The 26298-nt window shown below is 35.8% G+C and overlaps 1 protein-coding gene and 1 pseudogene across 3 annotated transcripts in view; one reads left to right on the forward strand and one right to left on the reverse strand.

The window, feature by feature from the left end:
* TRIP11 (thyroid hormone receptor interactor 11) overlaps window positions 1–24043 on the forward strand; it is a 64042-nt gene extending 39999 nt beyond the window's left edge. For all 3 annotated transcript variants that reach the window (XM_087448038.1, XM_004434208.3, XM_014790500.2), the window contains 6 exons: window positions 5208–5307; window positions 14965–15046; window positions 15866–15980; window positions 16457–16573; window positions 17733–17877; window positions 20368–24043. In XM_087448038.1, the coding sequence (XP_087304164.1) occupies window positions 5208–5307; window positions 14965–15046; window positions 15866–15980; window positions 16457–16573; window positions 17733–17877; window positions 20368–20591 (783 nt within the window). In that variant the 3' untranslated portion in view covers window positions 20592–24043. The remainder of the gene's footprint in view (window positions 1–5207; window positions 5308–14964; window positions 15047–15865; window positions 15981–16456; window positions 16574–17732; window positions 17878–20367) is intronic.
* LOC101399492 (mitochondrial import inner membrane translocase subunit TIM14 pseudogene) lies at window positions 361–721 on the reverse strand (annotated as a pseudogene).
* Window positions 24044–26298: the final 2255 nt, after the last annotated feature.

Genomic DNA, 26298 nt, shown 5'->3' on the forward strand with positions numbered 1-26298 from the left:
TGTGGCAAATTCACTTAAATTCAAGGTTCCAAGCACTGGGCCAGTTCTTTGTACTTTAACAGCCTTTCCTCCCCATGAGATAAGTCCCTACTGTAAAGCCTGTGCTAATTCTGTCATAATATTTATCACATGTTGTACTTTAATTGCCAATTTATCAGTCTCCCATGAGACTGGGTGCTCCTTGAGAGCTGAGACTGTCCTGTTCACTTTGCCTTGAAGTAGGTACCAGATTATTTGCTAAATGAGTAATGAACAGTATTTCTATTCAAATGGTATGTTTTTTCCATAATTATTGAGTATTAATCTCTTATACCAAGGCTTTGATTTACCTTATGTTAAATCATTTTTAAAATCTATAGCTTTGAGGCATTTTATTATAAAAAGCTGGTACTCATATACATAAACTAATAAGAACTTAAAATTCATCATACATTTACTTCACTTTTTGGCTTGACCTTCCAGTAAATCTTTAGCTTCATTGATTTTGGGTGCTATATAAGGAGATCCTCCCTTGTCTGGCTGATTTAAAAGCATAATTCATCGATGAGCATCTCTTTTTTTCCTTTATTGATAGTAGGACTTATGCCTAGTATTAATGCTGCTTCCTGTTTTGTCATTTTGGGTTCAAATCCACCTCTGTAATAACCACTGCTGAAGGCAGATTTTGGTAGACTTTGAAAAACTTGTTTTACTTGAGGCTCCATATGCTTCATAACTTGCAAAACATTAACGGCCTGCCAATCCTGCAGCAGCAATGGTCAGTCCAGCGGCCACCACTGTAGTGGCCGTGGCTCCGGCTGGCTCCCCTGCCTCAACTGGGAGCGTGGTTTATCCCAGCCCAGAGGCTGCGCCGCCAACTCTGCGTCTCTACCGGAAAACGACCCGGCCACCGCCAGCAGGCACAAACTGCCCAGACAGGGGCGTCCCAGCCTAAATCTTTTTCTTTTGCAGCATAATCCTTTAAAATATTTTTCTCTTTATTATTATGCTATATTTAATGCCTACAAAAATTATATATAAGATATAAATAAAATGAACCCCCATGAAGAGATATAACACCAAAGTGACTTGCTTTTAGATTTAGGATAAACTTTTCTAAGTTTATTTATGACTCTGGTGATAGCTGGTGGAAAATAATGAAATTTATTTACTTATCATTAGTGGTGAACGTGCTGTTCAGGCAAGTTAATATTCCAAATAAGTGAAGACATATTTCCTTTAAAGTTTTAAAATTTTTATTAAATATTGACTGGCTGCAAAACAATATTTAGGTAAGAGATGAAATGTAAGAATATCCACATACTTGCCACCCAGTATAAGAAATAGAATGTCCCTTGAAGTTTCTTCTGCACCCCTCACCATCTCATCCCCTTCTGACTACCTCATAGATAACCACTGTTCCGAAGTTTGTTTGTCATCCTCTTGTTTTTCTGTATGGTTTTGTCACATAGATTTGCATCTCCAAACAATTCATTGTTTTTGCATATTTTTAAACTCTGTATAAATGGAATTTTGAACTGCATATAAATTGAATAATTCTTCTGAGACTTGCTTTTTTTGCTTAGTATTATTATGTTTATGACTTTCAGCTATGTTACTATGTGTTACTGTGTATAGATGGTTCATTATTTTCACTGCTGTATTTGTTGCATGAATGTATAATTTATTTACCATTTTACTGATAAAGGACATTTCCGTTATCTGCTATACAAACAATGTGGTTATGAACTTCCTTGTTTATATCTCCTGGTGCACATGTACGAGAGTTTCTTTCAGGTATGTATGGATTGGAATTGCTGAGTCATGGGATATACATGGCGATTTAAAGTTTATTAGATGATGGCAAATTGTTTTCTAGAGCAGTTGTCCTAATTTACTCTTACCAGTGGTGCATAAGAGTTCTTATTCTACATCCTTGGCAACACTTGGCATTATCAGAATTTTTAAAGTTTTTGCCAATGTGGTAAGTGGGAAGGTCTATCTTCTTATGGTTTTAATTTGCATTTCTCTGACTACTAATAAGGTCATGTGTCTTTTAATATGTTTATTGACCATTTATGCTTACTTTCTAGTCAGCTCATTAATGCATTTAAAAAGATATTTTATCCAACACTTTTAGTTGTTTCCAGTGGATCCAGAGTATCTGGTCTGTCATACTGTTAGAAGTCCAGATCTTCTTTTTTTTTTGTGAGGAAGATCAGTCCTGAGCTAACATCCATGCTAATCCTCCTCTTTTTGCTGAGGAAGACCGGCTCTGAGCTAACATCCATTGCCAATCCTCCTCCTTTTTTTTTTTTTTTTTCTTTTCCCCAAAGCCCCCCAGTAGGTAGTTGTACATCATAGTTGCACATTCTTCTAGTTGCTGTATGTGGGACACGACCTCAGCATGGCCCGAGAAGCGGTGCATCGGTGCACGCCTGGGATCCGAACCTGGGCCGTCAGCAGCAGAACGCATGCACCCAACCGCTAAGCCGTGGGGCCAGCCTTAGATCTTCTTTTTAAACTAGCTTTATTTCTTTTTTTTTATTGTAAAATTTTTGTTGTACGTTATTGTTTGTCAGTCACCATATAAAGATTTTATTTATTTTATTTTTCCCCCCAAAGCCCCAGTGGATAGTTGTATGTCGTAGCTGCACATCCTTCTAGTTGCTGTATGCGGGACTCAGCCTCAGGATGAACGGAAAAGCGGTGCCTCGATGCGCACCCGGGATCCGAACCCGGGCCACCAGCATCGCAGCGCACGCACTTAACCACCAAGCCACAGGGCCGGCCCTCAGTCACCATATAAATGCATCCCTCCACCCCTTGTGCCCACCCCTCATATTTTTTTTAATATAAAATGTAACATATATTAAGAAAAAGAACAAAGTAAATCGGAAGAAACTGAGAGATTTAGTAAAGATAAAAGCTGAAATTAATAAAATAAAAACAAACATGGTAGAAAGAAGAAGGAAACTAAACATTAATTTTTGAAAAAGTCTTAGTGTAGTTTTAAGCTTTAATAATCTCTTAAATATAAATGCTATGAGGTTAAAAAAATCACTTGGGGGGCCGGCCCGGTGGCTTAGTGGTTAAGTTCGTGCATTCCGCTTCAGCGGCCTGGGGTTCACAGGCTCGGATCCTGGGTGCAGACCTATGCACTTCTTATCGAGCCATGCTGTGGCAGGCATCTCACATATAAAATAGAGGAAGATGGGCACGAATGTTAGCCCAGGGCCAATCTTCCTCAGCAGAAAGAAGAGGATTCACAACAGATGTTAGCTCAGGGCTAATCTTTCTCACAAAAAAAAAAAAAAATCATTTGAAAGTTTATTTAAATTTCCTTTAAGTAAATTTAGTTTTGTGGATTTTGAATGTTAAATTTTTTATTTACATTTTTTTGTTTTAATCCTGCTGTGTGTTAGTCAGGGTTCAACTTGAGAAGCAGAACGGGTAGGTTCTTCAGACACACACACACATATACACATGGATATATATGATATACATGGATACTTTGAGATTTATTACAAGGAATTGGCAACGTGATTGTGGGGGCTGGCTAAGCAAGTCTGAAATTCCTAGGGCTGGCAGTCGAAATGGGAAGATCACATCACAGGCAGACTGGAACTCCTGGGCATGGGCCAGAGCTGTTGTCCACAAGTGGTCAGGAAAGAAAATCACAAGCAGGATGGAACTCCAGGGGCAGGGGCCGAAGTTGCCGTCCACAGAAGGAGTTTCTTGTGTTTGGCGAAACCTCCGCCCTGCTTTCAGGCTTTCAGCTGGTCAGTCAGGCCACTCTGATTATCCAGGATAATGTGCCTTCTTTCAATTCAGCTGATCAGGAGCTTTGATTACATTTGCAGAATACTTTCACAGCAGCATCTAGATATATATGATTATATAACTGGGGACTATGGCCTATCTAAGATGATATGTCAAAAAAGCTATCACACTCTGATTTAAGATGTTAAGACTTGACCTGAAATTTACATGGGTGAATACTCTAGAATAGCCAAGAAAATTGTGTGAAAGAACAACAGTGAAGAGGGACTTGCCTACTAAATATCAAAATAGAGCCCTAAATCAATACCATATTGACTAGATTAGTGGGACAGAAGGAGAATCGGGCAATATATATATTTGAGAATTTAAAACTAAACCCTAAACTAAACTAATTTCAATTTAATGGGAAAAATGATAGATTATCTAATAAATTATGTTGGCACAACTGGCTGTCTATATGGAAGAAAATAAAATTGGACCCCTATCTTACACCATATATAGAAGTCAATTTCAATTGTATTAAAGCAAGGATTCTCAACTTGGAGTGGTACTGGAAATCTAGGGCTATTTTTGGATGTTACAGTGCCTGGATGGGTCTTCTGGCATTTAGTGAGCAGGGGCCAGGAATGCCAAAAGCACTCCCATTGAGAAACACTATATTAAAGATGTAAATATTAAAAAAAATAAATATCTTGTGAAAAAATCTAGAAGACCACATGTGCAGTCTAGGGGCAAGGAGGAGCCTCACTAAGACTAAAACTCAAGAAGCTATAAAAGCAAAGTAGGACATGTTTGATTATACACAATTTAAACACTTTTACATGGCAAAAGATATTTTACAGTCCACAGACAAATGGCAGATCTGGCAAATAGTATTTGTAGCACTGATGACAGAGGGTTTGTGTCTGCTATATGAGGTGCTCTTACAAACTGACAGGAGAAAGGCAGCTCAATAGAAAAACGGGCAAGGTATGCAAAGAGGTTTTCACAGAAGAGCAGATCCGGCTATCCTGTAAACATGAAATAATGCTCAAATTCACTAGTAGTTAAGGAAATAAAAATTAAAGTAATAATGAAACATTGCTTTATATACCCATCAGACTTGCAAAAATTAAGAACATTTGTTGCTATATTTCTTGACTTTTTGTATCTACTGTTTATAGTTTTTATTTTCTTATTATTGTCACTTTTTTTACTTTTGTCATCATGTTGTCTTTTAGTAGCATCCTTTGTTTTAATGTAGTTACTCTAAAAGAGACAGTATTGTATTGTGAAGTGTGGGTTCTGTCTTGATACTTATTAGTTGTGTGAACTTGCCAGGGTCACAAAGGTATAGCTTCATCAGCAGAAATAAAAAGGTTTGATTGACCCCAAGATGTCTTCCAGCCCTATCGTTTATGAAATAATTTTTGCATGCCACTTTTTAATGAACTTTCCTTCCTCAGGAGAGTTTGGATGAAGCAAATGCTGCCTTGGATTCAGCATCAAGACTTACAGAACAGTTAGATTTAAAGGAAGAACAAATTGAAGAACTTAAAAAACAAAGTAGGTTTTTATTCTTTCCCTTCTTTTTTCCTACAACACTAGTGTTGAATGAAACATAGTTTCCCTCATGCATTGGTACAGTTGAGTGATCCAACTTCCATTGGTATGTGACTTATATTTCCATCTCCCATGACCAGTTTGCTTCAATTTGAATATGATCCTAGTGAAAGCAGAGTCATAAGTTGGCCCTGGCTGTCCAGTTGGTTTTCCTGGATGTTGAGGTAATCCAGTTGTGTTGGCTGTCACCCTGTTGTCCTTCAGGGGGGACTGACCTGACTTATTATTACGGTTATGACTTCTCCCTGATCAATCTGTGTTCGTCCTACCTAGAGGCATCTGATGTGTTATAGAGGGCAATACTCTCAAGTAAAAGAGTAACTTTTTGTGAAATGAATGTCTGGGTATAACTAGCTTTTTATGGTTATAGGTAGTGTGTTACATACAGGCACTCATCATATATTTTTTGATTCTTGTACGGTATCTCATAAGCCTGGTCAGTTCCCTAAGGTGAGTCCAGTGCTTAGGATTATCAGTTGTGCCCCAAATGTTGAAATGATTGCCCCTACTTGGAGGCAGTGTTTATTGGGGAAACAGTCTAGTTAGGTGGAAGGCCAATGCAACTACAGCGTTATCTGGAAGACATATGGGCAACCCAGAGGAGATACACTGGGCACCCAAGGGATTAGCCAAAGAATTGATGTCTTAGGGTGGGGCTAGACTAATGGGGTGAAAAGGCAGTATTCTGAACCAGCTTGTTGGTCTGTGACAACACAGTACTGTTTGTCATGCTTCTGTAATATTTAAGGCCACATCTCCTTTTAGATATCTACCTGAGTCATTCCCAGTAGATGATGGTAAGATAAAAAATTCTGTGACTTACTGTAGTTGATAAATATTACCAGAGTCCCTGCACTACTTAGTACTTGTGCAGGCACCCATTTAAACACCCAGTGGTAGAGTATTTTCAGATTTTGATTATAAATGACAAGGCTTAGGTGGCTTAGGTCCCTACTCATGCAAAAAAGTATAATTAATATTTATTATAAGTGTATAGGAACTTTGGACTCATTTTGTGGAGTCAATATTAGCTACAGAAAAAGCTCTAATTATGCTTATACAACTGGTATTTGGAAGGGCGGGCAAGAGGCCAGTGTTGCACAGACAGGAAGGGGAGTAAAGAGACAGTTCTGTTATGTCTTTAAGTCATTCTTGCCATTTACAGCTCTTCTTAGCAATCTGTTTTCTTTTATTAGCTAAGTGCTTAATGTTGCTTTTGTATCTCTAAAAAACAAAATGTGATTTTATTTTCTCAAAGCTGCACTCTTGATTTGATAATATAAATAAAACTTTGATTGGCTTGGTTGTTTCAAAAGAATCACTGTATATTTTCTTTCATAGATCATTAAGTACTTTAAATGTTGATTGATGTTGTAATACTGTACTTTATTTTTAACACAGAACTTGGCCAGACAGCGAAAATATTTGCCAGGAGAAACAATTTTGAAAAAGACAGATTGGCTTTTGTTGCATGAAAGTACATAGAGACTTGAATTATAGTGGCAAAGTATTGTTTCATTTCTAAGCATCTCTAGACTGATGATTATTTGATATGAGGTTTCAACATTTAAACAATATTAGGAAACTCACTTAAAAAAGTGGTATTTTATTTGAAAAGCTTGATTATATATATCATTGCTACCAGAGATGAAGTGATTCAGTCTGGTTGAACATATGAAAAGGGAACTGTATAGCATGAAACAGCAATATTAAAACAGTAGATTGTTGATGATTTCAGTCCTTCTTAGAGTACGTAATTTTCAGTGCCATGAATGTACAACCGTGGTTATGGGTTCTGGGTATTTATAGACCTTGTATGAAAAGTATGAAGATACCTTATCAGGCATTAAGTATTTAATGAGAACCAGTTACTTGGCTTCGTGTTAGATGCTATGTGAGATACTAGATAGATCCCTTTTTTCAAGGAGCTTTGTTAAGCAAGTAAGATAGCATGGATACACCATAGGTTCATAGTTTAAGACAGTGGTCACAACAGTGGTCATAAGACAGTGTGTATTTAGTTCCCCCAAAAAGCCCATTAAGGTTCAAGGGCATTCCATAGAGGAAAGGAACTGGAGCAGAGCCCTAAACTAATAGTAGGATTTCACCCCGAAAATATAAGAACCTTTCTCTTTCCCTTTCTCTCTTTTTCTCCTTTCCCCTCACCACTATCCTCCCTATAGGATAGGGAGGTAACAATGATATAGGGAAAGTAACAATGAAAGGAAACCCTAAGGTCCTATAGGTACTATATTTTAATAGATAACGTTGGCTGGTACAAGAATTACTGATATCTTTCTTTTTTGAAGTTATTCTTTCAGCATTTTACCCAGGAGTGTTCTTTTTCGATATAACCCCAAAGACTTGTTTCACATGCCATCCTGTATTTTATTGACTTTTCAAACTCAAGACACTAGTCCTCTCTGAAGCAGACAGGACAGTGTCTTTCATTAACTATCCTGAGTTGATGAGAGTTCAGAATTTCTATGTAGTTGTCACTAATGGGAAAATATACACCTTTGGAAACCTAGACCACAGCTGAACCGTTAAAAGATGCGTTATCTTGCTATATTTGTGGCTAACTGACATTTTCCTTCTTTCACTTCTTATTCTCTGCCGTTATCCTTGAGATAAATTCCTGTTTAAATGAAAGTGATTGGATGAAATTGAAATAGAAAGCACAAAATAGTTGTTGTTTTGATAACTGTTATTCAAAAGGGTGCTGAATTTTATAGTATGCAAAGAAAAATGTTTTCCTAAACAATACAAGTTTAGATTCTAGCATTGGGAAAATCTTTTGGTGTGTCTGCCAGTTTATAGCTGTATCTTAAAGGGTCCCATAACTGATTTTTTTTTTAAGGTTTGGTGACTGCTTTTTAAAAAGTCTTCTATGAGTTGAGAATGGAAAATTTCCTTAGAGTGTTTTTTTAAAGAAAATCAAGAAGAACATATAAAATGAGCGCCAGTAAACCTACTGTAATATGAAGCATAAAAACGTGTTTTAAAACTACAAATATAAAAGAAGTTTAAAATATTTTTCATGGAACTACCTTTATGGTGCTGGATTGTAGTTTTTATTTTAAATAAAGACATTCTGTTTTCCAGGACATGATTTATACAAGAAAACATATAATGTCCTGTTGAATATAGGCCAAATACATTCCCAGACGCTTTGTTACCCAAACCTTTTGAGGGATTTCTTTATAGATGTTTTTGGCAGAAGTGGTGATTTTAGAGGAAACATATAAGAAATACCAGATGCAGTTTTCTGAATTGCCATAAATGGTTAAAAAATTATTTGTGACAGTATAAACATCTGGGTATACTAGATAATGTCAAAATTTTAGTTAAGAAAAACGTTTATATCAATTAGGTAAATAATTAAGCCCTTTTAAACTTAATGAGTATAATTTTAAATGTGTATTTTATTAATTCTTCTAAGTATAAAGGAAAAAGTAAATTATGTAGAGATGAGAATGTTCTGAGTTAATGTTTTTTGTGTATTTTCCCTCGTATGGATGAGTAATTCAAAACATAAATCATTTATTCTTTTTGTCCTGTGTTCTGTTCTTCCCAGATATTCTCCTTTCCCAGAGAAAAATCAATCATTCTTTATTTATCAAAAATTTATTATTTTCTGCTGTGTACCAAGCACTAAAATAGACACTGGTGGTACAAAGATAGGGGACAAGGTCTCTACTTTCAGGAGGTCTACAGTCAGGCCCAAAGGGGAAGACTACATGTAATCACATCCATGTAACAAATTGTTTCAAAAGGAAGGAGCAATCCATTCTACTTGGTGATGGTGGTATGGAATGGTAGAAAACACTAGTGAATGGTGTGCTTGACCTCACTTGACTGATGAATAGGTACAGCTAAGCAGGTAGGGAGTTGGGGAAGAGTATTCTAGACAGAGGGAGCAATTCATGTGAAACTATGTGGCATAATCTGGAAACTGGCTGAAGATCTGGGGAACTAGTAATAACCAAAGGGAAGGCAGAGGTGGAAATGGATTCCTCTGTGGAGAAATGAAACTATAAGTATGGATCACAACCAGAAATTGTAAACTGGGGTCCAAATGACAATATGAAAGAGCAAATAGAATTGAAGACTGTGGTGAATTGGAGAGTTTGTTATAGGGGGCAGCAAATTCTCAGCTCCACCCAACTGTTGCCAAGCAGGAGGGTGAGCCCAATGTTGCCAACTCTTTAGATCTTTCAAGAGATGCTGGAAATGTAGATTTTTATGTGAAATATTCCAGTTTTTTATTGTGAACCTAATTTAAGTTTTTCTAAAAACCCTTTGTGGGCTGAACAAAACATTTCTTTGGGCCGGATTTAGTCTGTGTTGATTTGCAACAGGGAGCTTTCAGAAATGAATTGAGGTTCAGTCTGCAGCCTAGAAAACCTTTTGTATAGTGTATTTTCGTAGTGATGATGATATTAAGTGGCAAAATTATTATAATGATTTTACTTTTCACTGACAAAATTGCAGTCCTTTATTTTGGGATGTAGCTGGTCTGAGTGAATCTTTAAATGTTAAATATGTAACTTGACTCACAAGATTCAGTCTTTTAAAAAATTTTTGATTTGTTATGGAAAAATACAGTACAAATGATCTGAATTCATACTAAAGGATTGAGGGAGGAGGGTGGAGAGGGAAAATAAATTTGATCTTGTTACATTAAAAATATTTATATAAAATCTCAAATGCACTTAGTAACTCTAATTTAAGTGTACAAATAATCCAGTAGACCTCAACATTGCTATTTCAGTTTAATCACAGATTCTGATCTAGTGAAATTCAAATTAACAAGGTTATACTGTATTAATAAACTTCTTTTCCTGTTAGTTCATTGCTAGGAAGTGGAATTTCAAAAATTACTTTTCAGCAATTAATAATTATAATTATGGAACAAGAAAGCATTCAGCATGTACTCTAGACCTTAAAATTCTGTGTCTGATATGGTTGAAAAGAATTGAGTTAAAAGACAGCAGATGCTACTATGTCTTAACTTCAAATGTAAATAAATATAAGATGCCTTTAAAAAATGTTATTTGGTATTATAATGAAAGTGATCTTGTGTAAGTTGAAATTCTGTAATAAAAAGACCACCTAATTTCTAGCTTTAGCTTTGATTATATTTAATTAAATGAGTCCAAATTTCCTTATATTAGATTTAATATATCAGATTTAAATTTATTTTTTAAGTAGCCAGTGCAAGTAAGACATTAGATCCAATTTATTTACTGACATATCTATCTATGAAATCATCTTTCTAACATTTTTTTATTCCTTCTGTTGACTCTTGCCTTGGTTTGTAAAGATGACAAATAAGACAAAATGGAGGAAAAATGATCAATGTTAATATTAACCAAAGTGATACATATTGATATTGGTTAGAGCTACGTTGAAAGATGAACTCTAGTTGTTTTAAGAAATCAGATGAATGAGTGCTAATGCTTTATATGGCACTTTACTCTTTAGAAAAGTCACATTTAATTACTCAGTAGATTCTCTCAAAATCCTTTGAGAAAAGCATGCTCATTTTACAAAACAGACAACAAAGTTTGGTCCTGGTGGCAGGAACATAATTCATATGCATGTCCTCTGACTCTCAAGTCCTGTTCCAACCACCTTTCTTTTCTCTGTCAGGTGACTGTTCAACCTGACTGAATCTTGTCCAAGAGAGCTTAGTCTTGAAATAGCCAAATGACTTTGTAAGGAGTGTGACTTAATTTTATGATGTTCTCTGAAGACAGTGTTATAGTACAGCATTACTATGTGACTTAATTTTATGATGTTCTCTGAAGACAGTGTTATAGTACAGCATTACTAATCACAAATAAAATGTAAAATTATGATTTGCTGATTTGTTGTAGTCAATTACGTTTTATGTTCAATTTTCATTTTATTTTTATTTTTTATTTATTTATTTATTTTTGTGAGGAGATGAGCCCTGTGCTAACATCTGCCAATCCTCCTCTTTTTTTGCTGAGGAAGACTGGCCCTGGGCTAACATCTGTGCCCATCCTCCTCCACTTTATATGGGACGCTGCCACAGCATGGCTTGCCAAGCAGTGCATCGATGCACGCCCAGGATCCGAACTGGTGAAGCCCGGGCTGCAGCAGTGGAGTGTGTGCACTTAACCGCTTGTGCCACCGGGCTGGCCCCCAATTTTCATTTTAAATCAAGTGATAAAGACCATGGTGCCATCTCTAGGCATTACGGCACAGGGGCTCAGATATGGCAGGTTTGGGGATGTCGTATATTCAGAGTAACTCTTCCCCTAACCTAGACTAAATCTCAGATGCTTTATTGTTCAACTTGAAAGTATACCCCACTGCCCTCTTTTTTTTTTTTTTTTTTAACTTCCAGAGAATTATTTTGGCATGTTAGAGTATTTCACAGGGATATTGTATTTGGAAAAAATCCATTTCTGAATAACCGTATTTTACCTGCCCATATAAATACAGTTCTGATTTCAAATTGTGGTTTGAATTAGTGTTCAGTTTTTGTGGAGAGGTATTCAGAATCTCTGATGCGGGGAGAATAAGGGTGCCTAGAGAAGAAGAGAAGTCTGTAGGGACCTTTGAAGTTGGTATTTGACTTTCTTTTCTTTTCTAAACCTTTCCTAGTTAATACCATCCTTCCAATCCCTTACCCCAAATTCTGAGGGCTTTTTTCTAGACTCAAATATCAGAATATGTTTAAATTACTACGTAAATTTGTAACAGCCCTCTGCATGCCTGCAAGGATATGCAGAGTTATCAATTCTCTATCACATTAGTTCGGGACTAACTTCTGTTCTGCTAATAGGTTTAAGAAATTTTACCCTGTTATATTGGCCTTAAGGATGTTTTGACCCTACCTTTGAGAACACAAGAGATTTTAATCAAAATTATACCAATATTAATTAGTTTTCATCAAGAAAATATTTTTGACTTGAACTTTATTGACAGATTTCTTAATCAGTTTTTCATAGAGCAAAGGTAAATTTTTCTAATTTATTTTATTAAAATCGTTTTTATCAGAATCAACTCTGAATTTTACTCTGAAGATGTCTATTCATCATTCAGTTTTGTCTTTCTTTTTTTAGTAAGAGACAGTATAGTGTGGTTATATCCTGGTTATGCTCCAAGGCAGTACTAGCCAATAAAAATATAATGCAAGCCACATGTATAATTTAAACTTTTTTAGTAGCCACGTTAAAAAAGTAAAAAAGATACAAGTGAAATTAATTTTAATAACATTTTATATAGACCAGTGTATCCAGAATATTATCATTTTGACATCTAATCAATATAAAACATCATTAATTTTAGAAAAAAGTAGGTAGAAGAAGGGAAATCTCAGAGAAAGGGAAGATATGGGTGGGGTGTGTTTGACCTCTTTCTGCTACCTTTCTAGAGCCTTGGGGAGGAGTGGGGGAGGATGAAAGAGAAGACTGTGTCCGTCGTTACTGTGAGTCTTACTTTAGCTCTTGCGTGGGATGGTTAATTCAAAACATCCACAAGAGATTCACTTACTTGCTATTCTTCTGAGTAGTTGAGAGTTCTGTTTACATTCAGAGTGTAGTACTAGAAAAGGCCCAAATAGCACCATCCGTTCATTGTATATATGTGCACATTAAGAACCTAAAATGTCTTTTACTTACTTAGATTTTAATAATAGTCTTGTTCTCTCTCTCTCTCTTTTTTTAATGTCCAAGCTTAAATTCCTTACTGGAAAGACAGGAAAGGAAACGTTTGTAGTAGATTTTCCGAACACAAACCTTGCTTTTATAATATGGTTGTGGCAACCATCTCTATTTTGGTAAAGTTAGCCTATTATATGAATTACATTTTGCAATATTATTTGAATTACATTTTGCAGAAAAACCACAAGCCATTGCACACAGTTAAACTGGACATTTTATATATACATTTAGTACTGTACATCAGAATTTTAGGTATTGTACAAGACAGTGAAAATAAAGCAGATCGACCTGGCCTAATCTGTAAGGTTCAGAGAAAACTTCTTTGAGGAAGTGACCTGGGAACTGAGCCAGGAAGGGTGAATAGGAGTTAATAGGCAGTGCCAATGGAAAAGATCTTTCCAGGCGGAAGAAAAAAACATTTGCAGAAATCTTGCAGTGGGACTTGAGAGTCCAGAAATAAACCACACATTTATGGTCAATTGAATTTCAACAAGGGTGCCAAAAGAATAGTTTTTTCAACGTATAGTGCTGGAACAACTGAATATCCACTTGCACAAGAATGAAGTTGGACCCCTATTTCATACCATGCACAAAAATTAACTCAAAATGAATCATAGACCTACATTTTAGAGTTAAAACTATAAAACTCTTCGAAGAAAACATAGAAGGAAATTTTGTCATGTTGAGTTAGACAGTGGTTTCTTAGATATGACACTAAAAGCACAAGGAACAAAAGAAAAAATAAATTAGACTTCATCAAAACTAAACACTTTTGTACTTCAAAGGATACTATGAAGAAAGTGATATGACAACCCACGGAATGGGAGAGATATTTGCAAGTCATATATCTGAAAAGGGAATTTGTATCTAGCCACTGCTAGGAGAAGGCAGCGTGACTCAAGGAGCACGTTTGTGGAGAGAGGCGAAAGTGGTGTCTGGGTGTGAGTGTTTCTTGATTTGAAACGTAGAGCTCTGCTGCAAAGCAGTCTCCTCTTCATTTATTTCAAAACAAAACTTGTAATCTAGCTTGAAGTTAAGTATCTCGTTCGGCTGAAACTCTCCACTTGTGTGAGGTAATGTGTAACTCGTGGATCTGGCTGAGAGCTCCTTAGTCTAGGAATCCTTGGCCCTGTGGCATGGGTGAATTTGTGAACAGGGTATCTCCTGTTGTGATTCTAGGCTTTGCCTTTAATACTGCTCAAATTCCAACTATTCCACCAAGCTTTTACAGATTTTGCTTCCTTTTTAAATAAATAGAATTTTAAAATAAAATAGTCCAAACAGCCTTCTAAATCAGTCAAGCTATAATATTTTGATTAGTGTCTTAGAACCAGTGATCTGAATTGTGTTTTGCAATTTATTTACCCCAGAATACTTTGCCCTATCAGCTACATCCTGAACCATGTGTTAGAACTACTACAACTACACTCATAGTTCTAGTGTTAGAAACTCTTCTTAGTCATTTCACCAAAAAACAGAGTCCAGCCAGGAAAACGGAAAAAGGAAAATCTAAAATTGTCCTTTTCATTTCTTCCCGTTAAAGAGTGACTCTGGAAATGTTTCATGCAAGAAAGCAGTGGTGAAAATTTCTTCTTTGCTATTAAGTTTCTGAAAAGAATGAAAACCGTTTTTTTGGTTTTTAAATTTTCTCTTAAAGAATTCATTACCTTATTGGGGTTAAACTGTGTGAATTAATGCATACTCTGACCTCCAGGTAATTTCTATACCAGAGAGCCTAGTTCCGTGAACCAAAGAAGAGATGGAAGTGATTGAATATTTCTAATTAGAATAAGTGCATATATTCAAAATTCACAGTAAAGATGTCATAAATTTCATTATATGTTCATCTAGACTATTTTAATCCATTAATGACTATCTTTATTCGCATGTTCTAAAACAGATGAGCTCCGACAAGAAATGCTGAATGATGTACAAAAGAAATTGATGAACTTAGTGAACAGCACAGAAGGAAAAGTGGACAAGTAGGCTCTGCCTTTTAACTTTTACATATTTTATAGAGATTACTTTGATGGTAAAAACTTCTACGCATAGATGTTTATATGTGACTAAGTTTTTAAAAAGCCTTTTCTTTTTCTATATAGTGATGAGATGTAGGTGTTTTTAATGAGGGGTCAGCAGAATAGCTTCTCTTCTTGGTTTTTAAATAGATTTTTCCCAGCTCGAATTCTTTTTCTTAAAACCATGTGGAAAAGATGAAATATCGCCACAACATGACATACTTGAAAATAAAAACTTTATTCTTACCATTCCTTTTTGCTCTCTTTACTGTCCTTAAATGAACATATCTTGTTCAAATGTATTAGGTGTGAAACCTAGGTATATATGTAATAGATCATTAATATTTTAAAGATTTAGATATTATTAGCAAATTTTTAGTGAATGTGAATGGGGAAATAAAAGCATAACCGTTAAGCACAAGAACTATCATCACCATTTAAAGTGGAGAAGGAAAAATCTGAAATGTCTCCTCAAGGTAGACGTCAACCCAGACAGACACTGAGAATTACTGAGGAGGCACCGTCTCAGTTGATTATTTAGTTGAAGAAAGTGGGTGACTAATAAGTGATGTTTTAAAAGGTATACATTTTGCGTTGTTTGAAATATTCTTAGACTTGTCAAGATTTTTTAAAAAGTTACTTTAAAATATTTTATTGTTTAGTGTTTTCTATAATTATCATTTAAGTATAAATATGTATATGATTAGTGGTTATTGTTTGGGTACACTAAATATTGGGATAACGTTGAGTTAATTTGAGCTGTTTCTGCCTTCATTTTCTTAGAGTCCTAATGAGAAACCTCTTCATTGGACATTTTCACACACCAAAAAATAAGCGTCATGAAGTGTTACGATTAATGGGAAGCATCTTGGATATCAAAAGGGAAGAAATAGATCAGGTAACTGAACAATGAAAGACATTCTGAATATATTTATAACTAAAATAGTGGCATGATATAAAATTGTTTTCTTTTACTGTAGATTATATAACTTTTCTTGAATACAGTTTTCTCAGTAATGTGGAAATGGAGTCATTTCACGGTGAAGAAGTAGATTTGTCCAGTTTGTGTCATATCAGTTTAAATATTTTGTAACTTAGAAGCCACCTGTCTTATCAGAATGCTGAAATTTTAAGACGTGACAATCTTCATCTTTTACTCGATAGTGCTTAGGATGACATGTCATTCTATATGTAACCTTTATCAGTAAGAAACATACATTTCATTGTATTTGTAGCCTCTATCAGTAGGAAACATTTACTAGGAATTGGACTCAAAAAGCGTGGTTTGCTAGCACCTGAAATCATATAAAAATTGTTCTTTTTTTTTTTTTCTTGTATTGATAATATTTTTCTGTTTTAAAATTAATCTTTCAGTTGTTGAATGAAGATCAGGGCAGTGTTACCAGGTGGATGACTGGGTGGCTTGGAGGAGGATCAAAAAGTGTCCCCAATACACCTCTGAGACCAAATCAACAATCTCAGTTTAATAGCGTAAGAGTCGATTTTATTCTTGCTGAGTATGAATGGTGAAATGATTGTATATCACATTCGTTTGCAAAGAATCAGAGTTCCTTTTTAGGTTATTTTATACAGCCCTTTTAGTTTGGAGTTGTAGAAACTGAGATCCAGAGAGGTGATTAGTTTAAAGATAATAAGCCAGTCTTAATAATTTTATTTCATATAGGTTTTGTTTTAACTTTTTATTTATCTGGTACTTTTATTTTTCAAAGTATTAACTGTTCCCTTCTTTGTATTTGATCATGCTGCTGTAGGCACACAATTATTTGTTTGTCTTACTACTAAATTATGAGATTGCTAAAGACAAAGGCTCTATTTTATGCATGTATGTATCTACCTAGTCATTGAGCTAATAAATACTTATTGAGCACCTACTGTGTACCAGACTGTTCTGAGCACTGGGGATACAGCAGCAAAGCAGACAAAGTGCCTGCCCTCAGCAAGCCTGCATTCTAGTAGGAAGAGGCTGTGAATAAACATGAAAACATAGTGCCTGGTATATAGTAGCTTCAGATAAATATTAGAGTTGAGTAGTGTGTTAGAATGTGGAGTTTACTTCTTTATTTTTTTTTTTAATAAAGAAGAAACTGAGGATAGATGACTTAGTCAGAGCTCGTTAAAGATAAAACCCTATTTAAAATTGGATGGCGTAAAATTTAATTTAAAGGAAAGGTCTACATTATTTTATTTTAATCTGATAATATTGCTAGTGAGCTTTTGCTATATTCATTGATTGGTTGTTACTTTAGAAAAATATGACTGTTTACTAGTTGTATGCCATCAATATAATATTTTATGTTTATGTAAAGTTATTAAAATGATTTAAAATTTTATATCTTAAGTGCCATTGATGGCAAGAAATCTGTGTTACCAGGTGGCTAATTCTGACTGTAACGTTTGTAACAAGTGTTGTCATCAGGCTATTGATTAAATTGTTCAAGTTTTTAGTTGATATCTAATGTAACTAAAGTACTAGCAGTTTTTGTTGTTCATAAAGCTTATTTATAAAGAAGTTATTCAGATGGCATGATTAGTTTTTAATATTTAATTAGAGCAGCTGGTACATTTTTTTTAGTTGTAGTGAATATAATTTTAATATCTGCCTTATAGAACCCAAATATTTTTTTCTTAGTCTTTTTCAGAACTTTTTGTTAAATTTCTGGAAACGGAATCTCATCCATCTGTTCCACCACCAAAGCTTTCTGTTCATGATATGAAACCTCTGGATTCACCAGGAAGAAGAAAACTAGAAACAAATGTACCAGAAAGTTTTAAAGGTAAAAGCAGATATTTATTTTTTCTACAGTTTAAAAAATCAAATGCTTAATTTGTGATTATATTTTATAGTGATATTAAATTTTTAGTGTTTTTGAAAATGTGCAATGACTTCTTCCAAAATTCCAATAAGGCATTAGATTTTGGCTTCATACAGTCTTAGCAATAGCAATCTGCTATTTAATTGGCTTAGATTAATGTGAACAATATGAAATATTTTCCTTTTGTGTATCAGAATAATTCTCTCTCTGCATAAGCCACTTTGAATTATTCTTGAAAGTAGTGGTAAACTGGTAAACCTTTGCTTGGTCACCTGTTTTCCTTTCTCACTAATGGTGCTTATTGCTAATCAGAGTTAGAAGTGTAGTTTATAGTTAGAGAAAGTTTTTTTTCCCCGTGAAGATCTAAGTGTTACACTCAATAACTAAACCTTGGTATGCTAATAGTATTTATAAGAGCAGTTTAGTAAACTGGCTTAGACATCCAAGAACGTTATGAAGGTCTGCCTGGCAGCGGATGGTTTGGTGGTTCTATAATGTGTGTACATAGTTTTCTATCCCATTAGGTTGTAAGGGTCTTATTTATATTCATATCCCCTATATTAGCATTCAGTAAAATTTCTTGAGTTGAAATTGAAGTATAATCCATTAGACTATAAATAGATTCTTCACCTTTTAGAAGGTTTCCCTTTTATCTGAAATCTTCATATTTTAATAGAGAGTAACGTGTTTGCTAGTTGAACTGTAAAGGTATTGTTTTTATTATACACTCAAGTTTATGTCACGTCAGATACTTAAATTTGGATAAAATATTAAAGAATTTATATCCTGAAATTTTAAAAACTGCCTTAGTCATTTAGACAAATATATCTATTTCCCTGAACTTTTATAGAAGGAAAAAGTGGTAAAATTTGTTGTTAAGATTTGGCAGCTAAATTTAGTGAAAAGTCTTAACTTTATCTAACAGGTGTAGACTATACTAAAAACACTTTCTTGTCACAATAGATTGTGGCGTCTTGAAGCAGATTCCGAAATTCATTATGACAGGGTCTCTCCCTTCCCTGTCTCTGCTCCGTCCTGTCTCCTCCTTCCCTCTGCTCCCTCTTTCCTGTTCTCCCCGGCTTCAGTTGTCAAGTCCTGTGCTCAGCTTGATTTGTATTGGTCAGAGACAAAAGCCAGTGATGTTCTGAGTTGGTAGAGGGTTTGCATGAAAAAAAGCAAGCTTAGTCGTACAAATCCTGGATTTGTAAGTGTGTGGCGAGAGTCAGAGTTTACTAAGAGTCACCAGAAGCTTTTCCAGAGTTTGGAAAGTTGTCATTCACAGGAAAGTACAGCTTGGGGACCCACGGGAGATTGATGATAAATAGATTTGATGAATTTGTCTCAATGCTCTCTTTGTTTTGGAGGCTTCTTTTATTTGAGTTTCCCATTGCTGAAGTGGGCACCTTCAAAGGGTTGCTTGTCTCTTCACAATGAAGTTGTTAGTGGTCTTGGGTAATAAAGCAGAGTTTTATCACTAAGCATTAGGCCATAAACCAAATACCTATTCCAATAAAAACTAATTGTTCATCCTAACTTTATGCAGAAATGATCTAATCAAGAATTGTTTTCAAACTTTTCAATTTCTAAAAGATGATCGACTCATTTAATGCATATATCGTTTTTTCCTTTGGGTAAATTAATATGAAATCTGATTGTTATCATTGTAATATGGGTGCTAGTTTTTTTCATGACCATCGTAATTGGGGAAAACAAGTTCTCAAGTCCTTCATCTTTCAGGTGAGTAGAGAGTTTGCCTTGTAACGTAGGGAACACATTTTATTTTATTTTATTTCATTTATTTATTTTTTTGTGAGAAAGATCAGCCCTGAGGTAATGTCCATGCCAATCCTCCTCTTTTTTTGCTGAGGAAGACCGGCCCTGAGCTAACATCTATTGCCAATCCTCCTCCTTTTTCTTTCCCCCCAACGCCCCACTAGATAGTTGCATGTCGTAGTTGCACATCTTTCTAGTTGCTCTATGTGGGACGCGGCCTCAGCATGGCCGGACAAGCGGTGCGTCGGTGCGCACCCGGGATCCAAACCCGGACCGCCAGTAGCGGAGCGCATGCACTTAACCGCTAAGCCACAGGGCCGGCCCCGGGAACACATTTTAAAAAGCTGTTACTATAGTAAATGAGGTTTATCAGTCATAGAACTGGTATTTAAATATAAACCAACAATATTAATGTGTTTAATAAAGTATTGGCTATACATACATACACATATTCTTTTCTCCTTTCTTCTTTCTCCCATTCCTTTCTCTTATTGTCTCTCACCCTTTTATGTTTTATAGACCCTGCTTATCGGATCCAGAATCCAGCAGCATATGAATTAAATTTATTTAGGGGCCAAATTTATTTATTTAGGTATCTGGGAACCTAAAACACATGTATAGCCAGCATTGACTAAAAAAAATTATAGGAGACTAAGCAGTTCATATTTTATCGTTTAGATGCAGCAGAATCCAGGCCTGGTAGAAGAACAGACGTGAATCCGTTCCTGGCCCCCCGCTCTGCGGCTGTGCCTCTCATTAACCCAGCTGGACTTGGACCTGCTGGGCCTGGGCATCTCCTTTTGAAACCCATCTCAGATGTGTTGCCCACATTTACCCCTTTGCCAGTGTTACCGGACAACAGCGCTGGAGTCGTGTTGAAAGATCTTTTAAAGCAGCAGTAGGTGACTCTCCAGCCAGAGACGACATACGCAGCACTTTAAAGAAACCGTGAACACTATGTGTATGTACTTTATCACAAAGTGCCCTTTTGGAAAAAGTCATGTGTTTGTTTGCAGTTGTACTTTCTCTACATTTAATAAAAAATGCTTTTAGAAATTGCAGATGTCACAGGAGGAAGTGTTTGCTCTATTATCTGCTTTTTTCCTTCTCTGATTTGACCTAATTTAAGCTAGAAACATTTGATCTTTTATCTTAATTTACAAAAATAAGAAAAATAAAAAGGCAAGAATACTAGTAGCTATATATCAGCTTTCTTTCCTTCTCTGATTTTCAAGCTCATTTAAGCTAGAAACATGTGGCTTATCTTTTAAAGATAATCAAGAGATTTACAAAACAGAAAGAAGAAGAAAATAATAGTAGTGGCTTATCTGCATAGTGCAGAAAATTGATCTGAAGCATATATTAATCATCTTTAGCAGACTTCATGGACAAGCCAAGAACAGGGTTGTCCCTGGGAGGTCATAGGTGTCCTAAAGTGGAGTGTGTATTTGCTTCTGTGCCGTCTTGTCACATGTGCAGGTCCACGTGACCACCACTACAGTACAGCACAGAACAGTTTCAAGGACCCCTTGTGCTGCCCTTTTATAAACATAGCCACCTTCTTCCTTTCCCTCCTCCTCAACCTCTGGCAGCCACTAGCTGCTCTCCATCTCTATAATTTTGTCATTTCAAGAGTGCTGTATAAATGGAATCATACAGTCTGTAACCTTTTGAGATGGGTTTTTTTCACTCAGCATAATTCCCTTGAGATCCATCCAAGTTGTTTCATATATCAGTAGTTTGTTCTTTTTTTTCTTGAGTACATACTGTGGATATATGATTTAGTTTTAAGAGCTAAGGTATCTTGTTTAAAGGTTCCATCTTTTTTTTTTTTTTTTTTTTTTAAAGATTTTATTTATTCATTTTTTTTCCTCCCAAAGCCCCAGTAGATAGTTGTATGTCATAGGTTCACATCCTTCTAGTTGCTGTACGTGGGTCTCGGCCTCACGTTGGACGGAGAAGTGGTGCCTTGGGGCGTGCCCGGGATCCGAACCCGGGCCGCCAGCATCAGAGCGCACGCACTTAACCGCTAAGCCACGGAGCCGGCCCTAAAGGTTCCATCTTAAAACTAATTGTTTCCTTACACACATACACACAACTTTCATACAAGTGTTAAATCATACAGTTGTATTTATGTAACTATATTTAGCAATATCACTAAACACGACACCTCTTGCCTCTGTCTGAGGTGTTGATATGAGAGGTACATCAACCAGAAGTCCTCCATTCTCATCCTCATGGTCGTGAGGGTATGAAGTCATTTCAACAACACCAGCACCAGGTGTTTGGAACTTAAGAGTAAGGGAGTATTTCTTTAATTTTTTATAAGCACGTCATAAAAAATCCTGACTTGGATCTTAATTATATCAGCATGTTCACATTTGTATTAGTTGTTGAAGTTGTACATTTAAAGACATTTCTTGCAAATTTTGTAAATTTCGATAAGCCTTGAAAATAGAAACATCTGTATAACAAAGAAAGGTGACAATGATACTAATCAAATATGTCAATAGGCCTGCTCCGGCCAGGGCTGAATTTGGTTGGTTGTAAATTTTGCTGTGGTTAACTGTATACTTTCTACTGTATTTAGAAGACTGGAAGTCTTTATGTGTTGATGGGTAAAACTTGTTTTTCTGAAAAATTTAGTAACTAAGACATTGCTGCTTCAGAACATCACCTGTCTCCTTAGCTAATTTATTTATATTGCCATCCTTTATTTCATACACTTGAAAGGAAGTTGTCATACAGGTTCTATATTAGAACTGTCAAACTGCCTCCTGTCTGTTTTGCCCATTATTTTTCTATGAAATTATTACTCTTAGGTTTTATATGATCCTTTCAAAGATACTTTGACCTTCCTGAATTATTTGCTGCTTGCCATTGAAGTTTCATTTCAGTGTGGAGCATCTGAAATAAAAGTTTCTAAGTTAAAAAAAGAGAGACATGATCCTTCATTTTGAAGAAATAGAACAAGCAAAAAAATTTTCTCTTTTAATTTGAAAAGGAGATGTATGGTGGGTATTTAAGTAGCATGTCATCATATTTTAAATGCCTTTTATGACATTTTGAGTATTTCCTTCCCTGCTCAAAACAGCCTGTCCCCCTTCACCCCATAGTTTAACGTAAGTTTGGAAGCTGTTATGGGTGGATTGCATATCTAAACATCACAGCATGACCTTACATGGCTGCTGTTTAAATAAGTATGTGACCTTGTCCTGAAGCTGTAGTACCTAATGTTTCAGTTGTATCATCATTGAAACTATAGCTCACTGGTATGCATACTAAGTGTTTGTTGATCTAAACCAGACATAACTCATCTACTTTTCTGAAACTAAGTTGTGTCAGAGATGAACCATCTGCTCAAGGAATCTTAGTAACCCTGCAGTGATGAAGCATATAATTCTAATGTTAGCAATAGGACATTGCTAACAGTAATTTTACTGCAGTATTTTAACTATAGTAATTTTACTGTTTACTTCTCTATAAACTTACTAGAATTTGTGGTTGAATTTTGCCTTAGCGGCCACAGGTTTTCACAACATTCCTAGTGGTTTTCAACTGCTCTACTATAGTGTAAAATCCATCCATCCATTGGATTTGATTTTAGTATAATCCTGTATCATAGGGTTGTTTGAGTTTTAGTTCCTGCCCTTTTTGATTTAAAAGAAAAAAAGAAACAAAACGAAAACTAAACAGAAACGTGGAGAAAAAGGAATGACTTTCTTAAAACCAGCCAATTAATATATAAATATCCTCCCAAATAAAGCCTCTAGTTTATTTTAACCTTTTAATGGTTAATCGAAAGAGGGAAAAAGACTCTCAAAATACTATTCAATCAGTAGGTGGAAAAAACCCAGACTATATCTTCAGGGACAGGGGATTGATGAGAATTGTGGAGAAAGTGCTATTATGTGTCAAACTTAGCATTTGAATTTGATTTAAAGCCAATGAGTTTTTTCATATATCAAAGTATTTAAAACATCTTCCATCAACAAAAATTTATCTTTAATTTTGTAAATATTAAGTATAACTGATATTTATTTTCTATATTCCTATGGAAAAAGCAATGGTACTTTTAATGTTCTGACATTTGTGATTATTTGCCGGTCTTTACTTTTTAACTTATTAAGGTTTCTCTACTTAAAATGGATAAATTGTCTTTTGATTTTTAGGGAAATATCTAAATGTGGGAAATTTACAGCCCAACCTTCATATTGAGTTATGTTTTATAGAGCTAAAGTCAATGCATTTCTGAATTTCTCAGGAGCACTGCAAGGCAAAAAATACTCCAAATAAAAATGATATATGTAAGTTGGCAATGTCTTCATTCACAATAAAAAAATTTTTTAGCAAACAGCTGCTGACTTTTTCTTTAGAAGGGGAGAAATTACTTACACATGTTGTTTATAGCAGAGTTGAACTCCTGAAGCTAATGTCTTCAAGTGGTCACCGGATGTCTGCTGCTAGGATGCCATTTGAGCCTTGGAAATGTGAAGTATGAACAATTTAATAGATGCTCAACATTATGTATCAAAAGCGGATGTGAGAGGTTTTAGCCTTTTTTTTTTAGCGTCAGAGGTGGTACTATGCATCATTGGGCTCTTGGTCTTTCTGCAAGATAATCAGTTATGTCTTCATTTTTTCTTAGATGTGGTACTTGAATATTTTTATCTGTTCATATGATGGTAGTATTGGAAGGGACATGGGTTTTAAAGTTGGGAGAGGGATAGGAGTACTGATTTTAACCCTTTCTGTGTGACCTCTAAGAAAACTACTTTGACTATGGGGCTGATTTTTCTCATCTCTGAAATAAAACCCACATAGTAAACTCACAGTGTTATAAGGATCAAATGGCACGTTCATTCATAACATTTATTAAATGAATAAATGTACCACCTCTGGAAATGCTTTATAAAGGTCTGTAGTTCTACACAGGTGTTGGAAGTTGTGATTATTACTGCCAAAAAGTGGATAAGAATGCCAGGGTGGGGGCATTACTGAAGCCAAGAGTTGTTTCAAGAAGGTAGGGAGAGGTCAAAACTGTGAAGGTCTTGCTGCTCTGTTGAGATATGTTTTAAGAAGAATCCATTGGATTTAGGGACCAGGAAGTTGTTGGCTTTGACTTAGAGCAGTGCTGGTGGAAGGTGGGAGCAAAAGCCGTATTGTTAAGTGAGTTGAGTAGGTGATAAGCAAGTGGAGGTATGTAGGCAACTCTTCTGAGAAATCAGATTTTGGAGGGGAAAGAAGACGTTAAGAGGAGAGGAAAGTGGAGTGGACTGGGGGCCTGGAGCACGTGGTAATGCTTACAGGAGGGACACAGTTTACAGGAGAGGCTGGAGAGAGTGGAGAGAGAAGGGTTCCTGAGAAGGGGGAACTGATGGAATCTGAACACGGAGGGATTGGCCTTAGATAGGAAAGACTCCTCTACTGCGGCACGGGAGATGCAGAGAGCAGGTGGATTTGGGTGGAGGGAAGTTGTGGGAATTTTCTTCTGTGAGGTTGCCAGGGAGCTTTATTTGCTAAAAATGAGCAGGGGTGGGGTGGTGTCTGAGGTTTGAGAAACTCACAGTCAAGTGGGAGAGACAGACATGTGGTCCAGATTACTAGAGAAGTGTGAGAAGTGCTCGTGGGGCATGTGCCAAGTGCTTGGAGACCCTGACTTGAGCCTGGCAGACAAATAGGAAGAGGGTGAGTGGTTGTCAAGCACATCTGAAAGGAAGTAAAATTTGAGCACTCTAGAAGGAAGCAAGCCAGCAAATTAAATGTCAGGTAAAAGTCAAAGAGTTCTTGCCTTAACCAATTCTGATGGCATACAAAAGGTCATTTAATCTGAACCTTATTTTCCTGTTCTTTGGACTTAGGGCATGTGAGTACGTATCTGAGGGTTTTACAGCCTGTTATTGTCATAATTTAATACATCCAGTAAATTAATAATCATTATAATTACAACAATATTTGTTTTGGAGATAAATATTTAAGAATGTTAATAAATGGATCACTTAAGGCAAATATTTGAACCCTTAGTTGGTTTTCTGCCTTGGCTATTTCTGTGCATCCGTCTTTTAGCCCTCTGGGGTTAAGAAATTAAAAATTTGCACTATAATGATATTTTAACTGTGATAATTTTCAGCTGTGACTGTTTTTACAGGAGTATGCTCCTTTTCAGCTCTAACATTCTTGGACTTCAGTGAACTATTTCCGACCCTCAAAAATTAAATCTCAATGATTGAAAATATTTGTGAACTTTAAGTAAGAGTTTGGTAAAGTTGTTTCTGGATATCCTTGTACTGTTAAAAATGTAAGATGCATTGTTCTTTTTTGTAGAATGTAAGGCATTTAGATGTTGGAGGACATTACATTGTGATGTTCCCTCACATTGTGATGTTTCCCTCTAACGAGGGTGAATCAGTCTCAGGCCCTTCTTGTTACCCCTGGGTGAATGAATGGGCATCCATTTTTTTTTTTTTTTTGTAAGGAAGATCGGCCCTGACTAACATCTGCCAATCCCCCTGTTTTTTTGCTGAGGAAGACTGGCCCTGGGCAAACATCCATGCCCATCTTCCTCTACTTTATATGGGACGCTGCCACAGCATGGCTTGCCAAGCGGTG

The sequence above is a fragment of the Ceratotherium simum genome, chromosome 24, assembly GCF_057802395.1.
Source record: "Ceratotherium simum simum isolate JZ-2026a chromosome 24, ASM5780239v1, whole genome shotgun sequence".
In the NCBI taxonomy this organism is placed as follows: domain Eukaryota; kingdom Metazoa; phylum Chordata; class Mammalia; order Perissodactyla; family Rhinocerotidae; genus Ceratotherium; species Ceratotherium simum.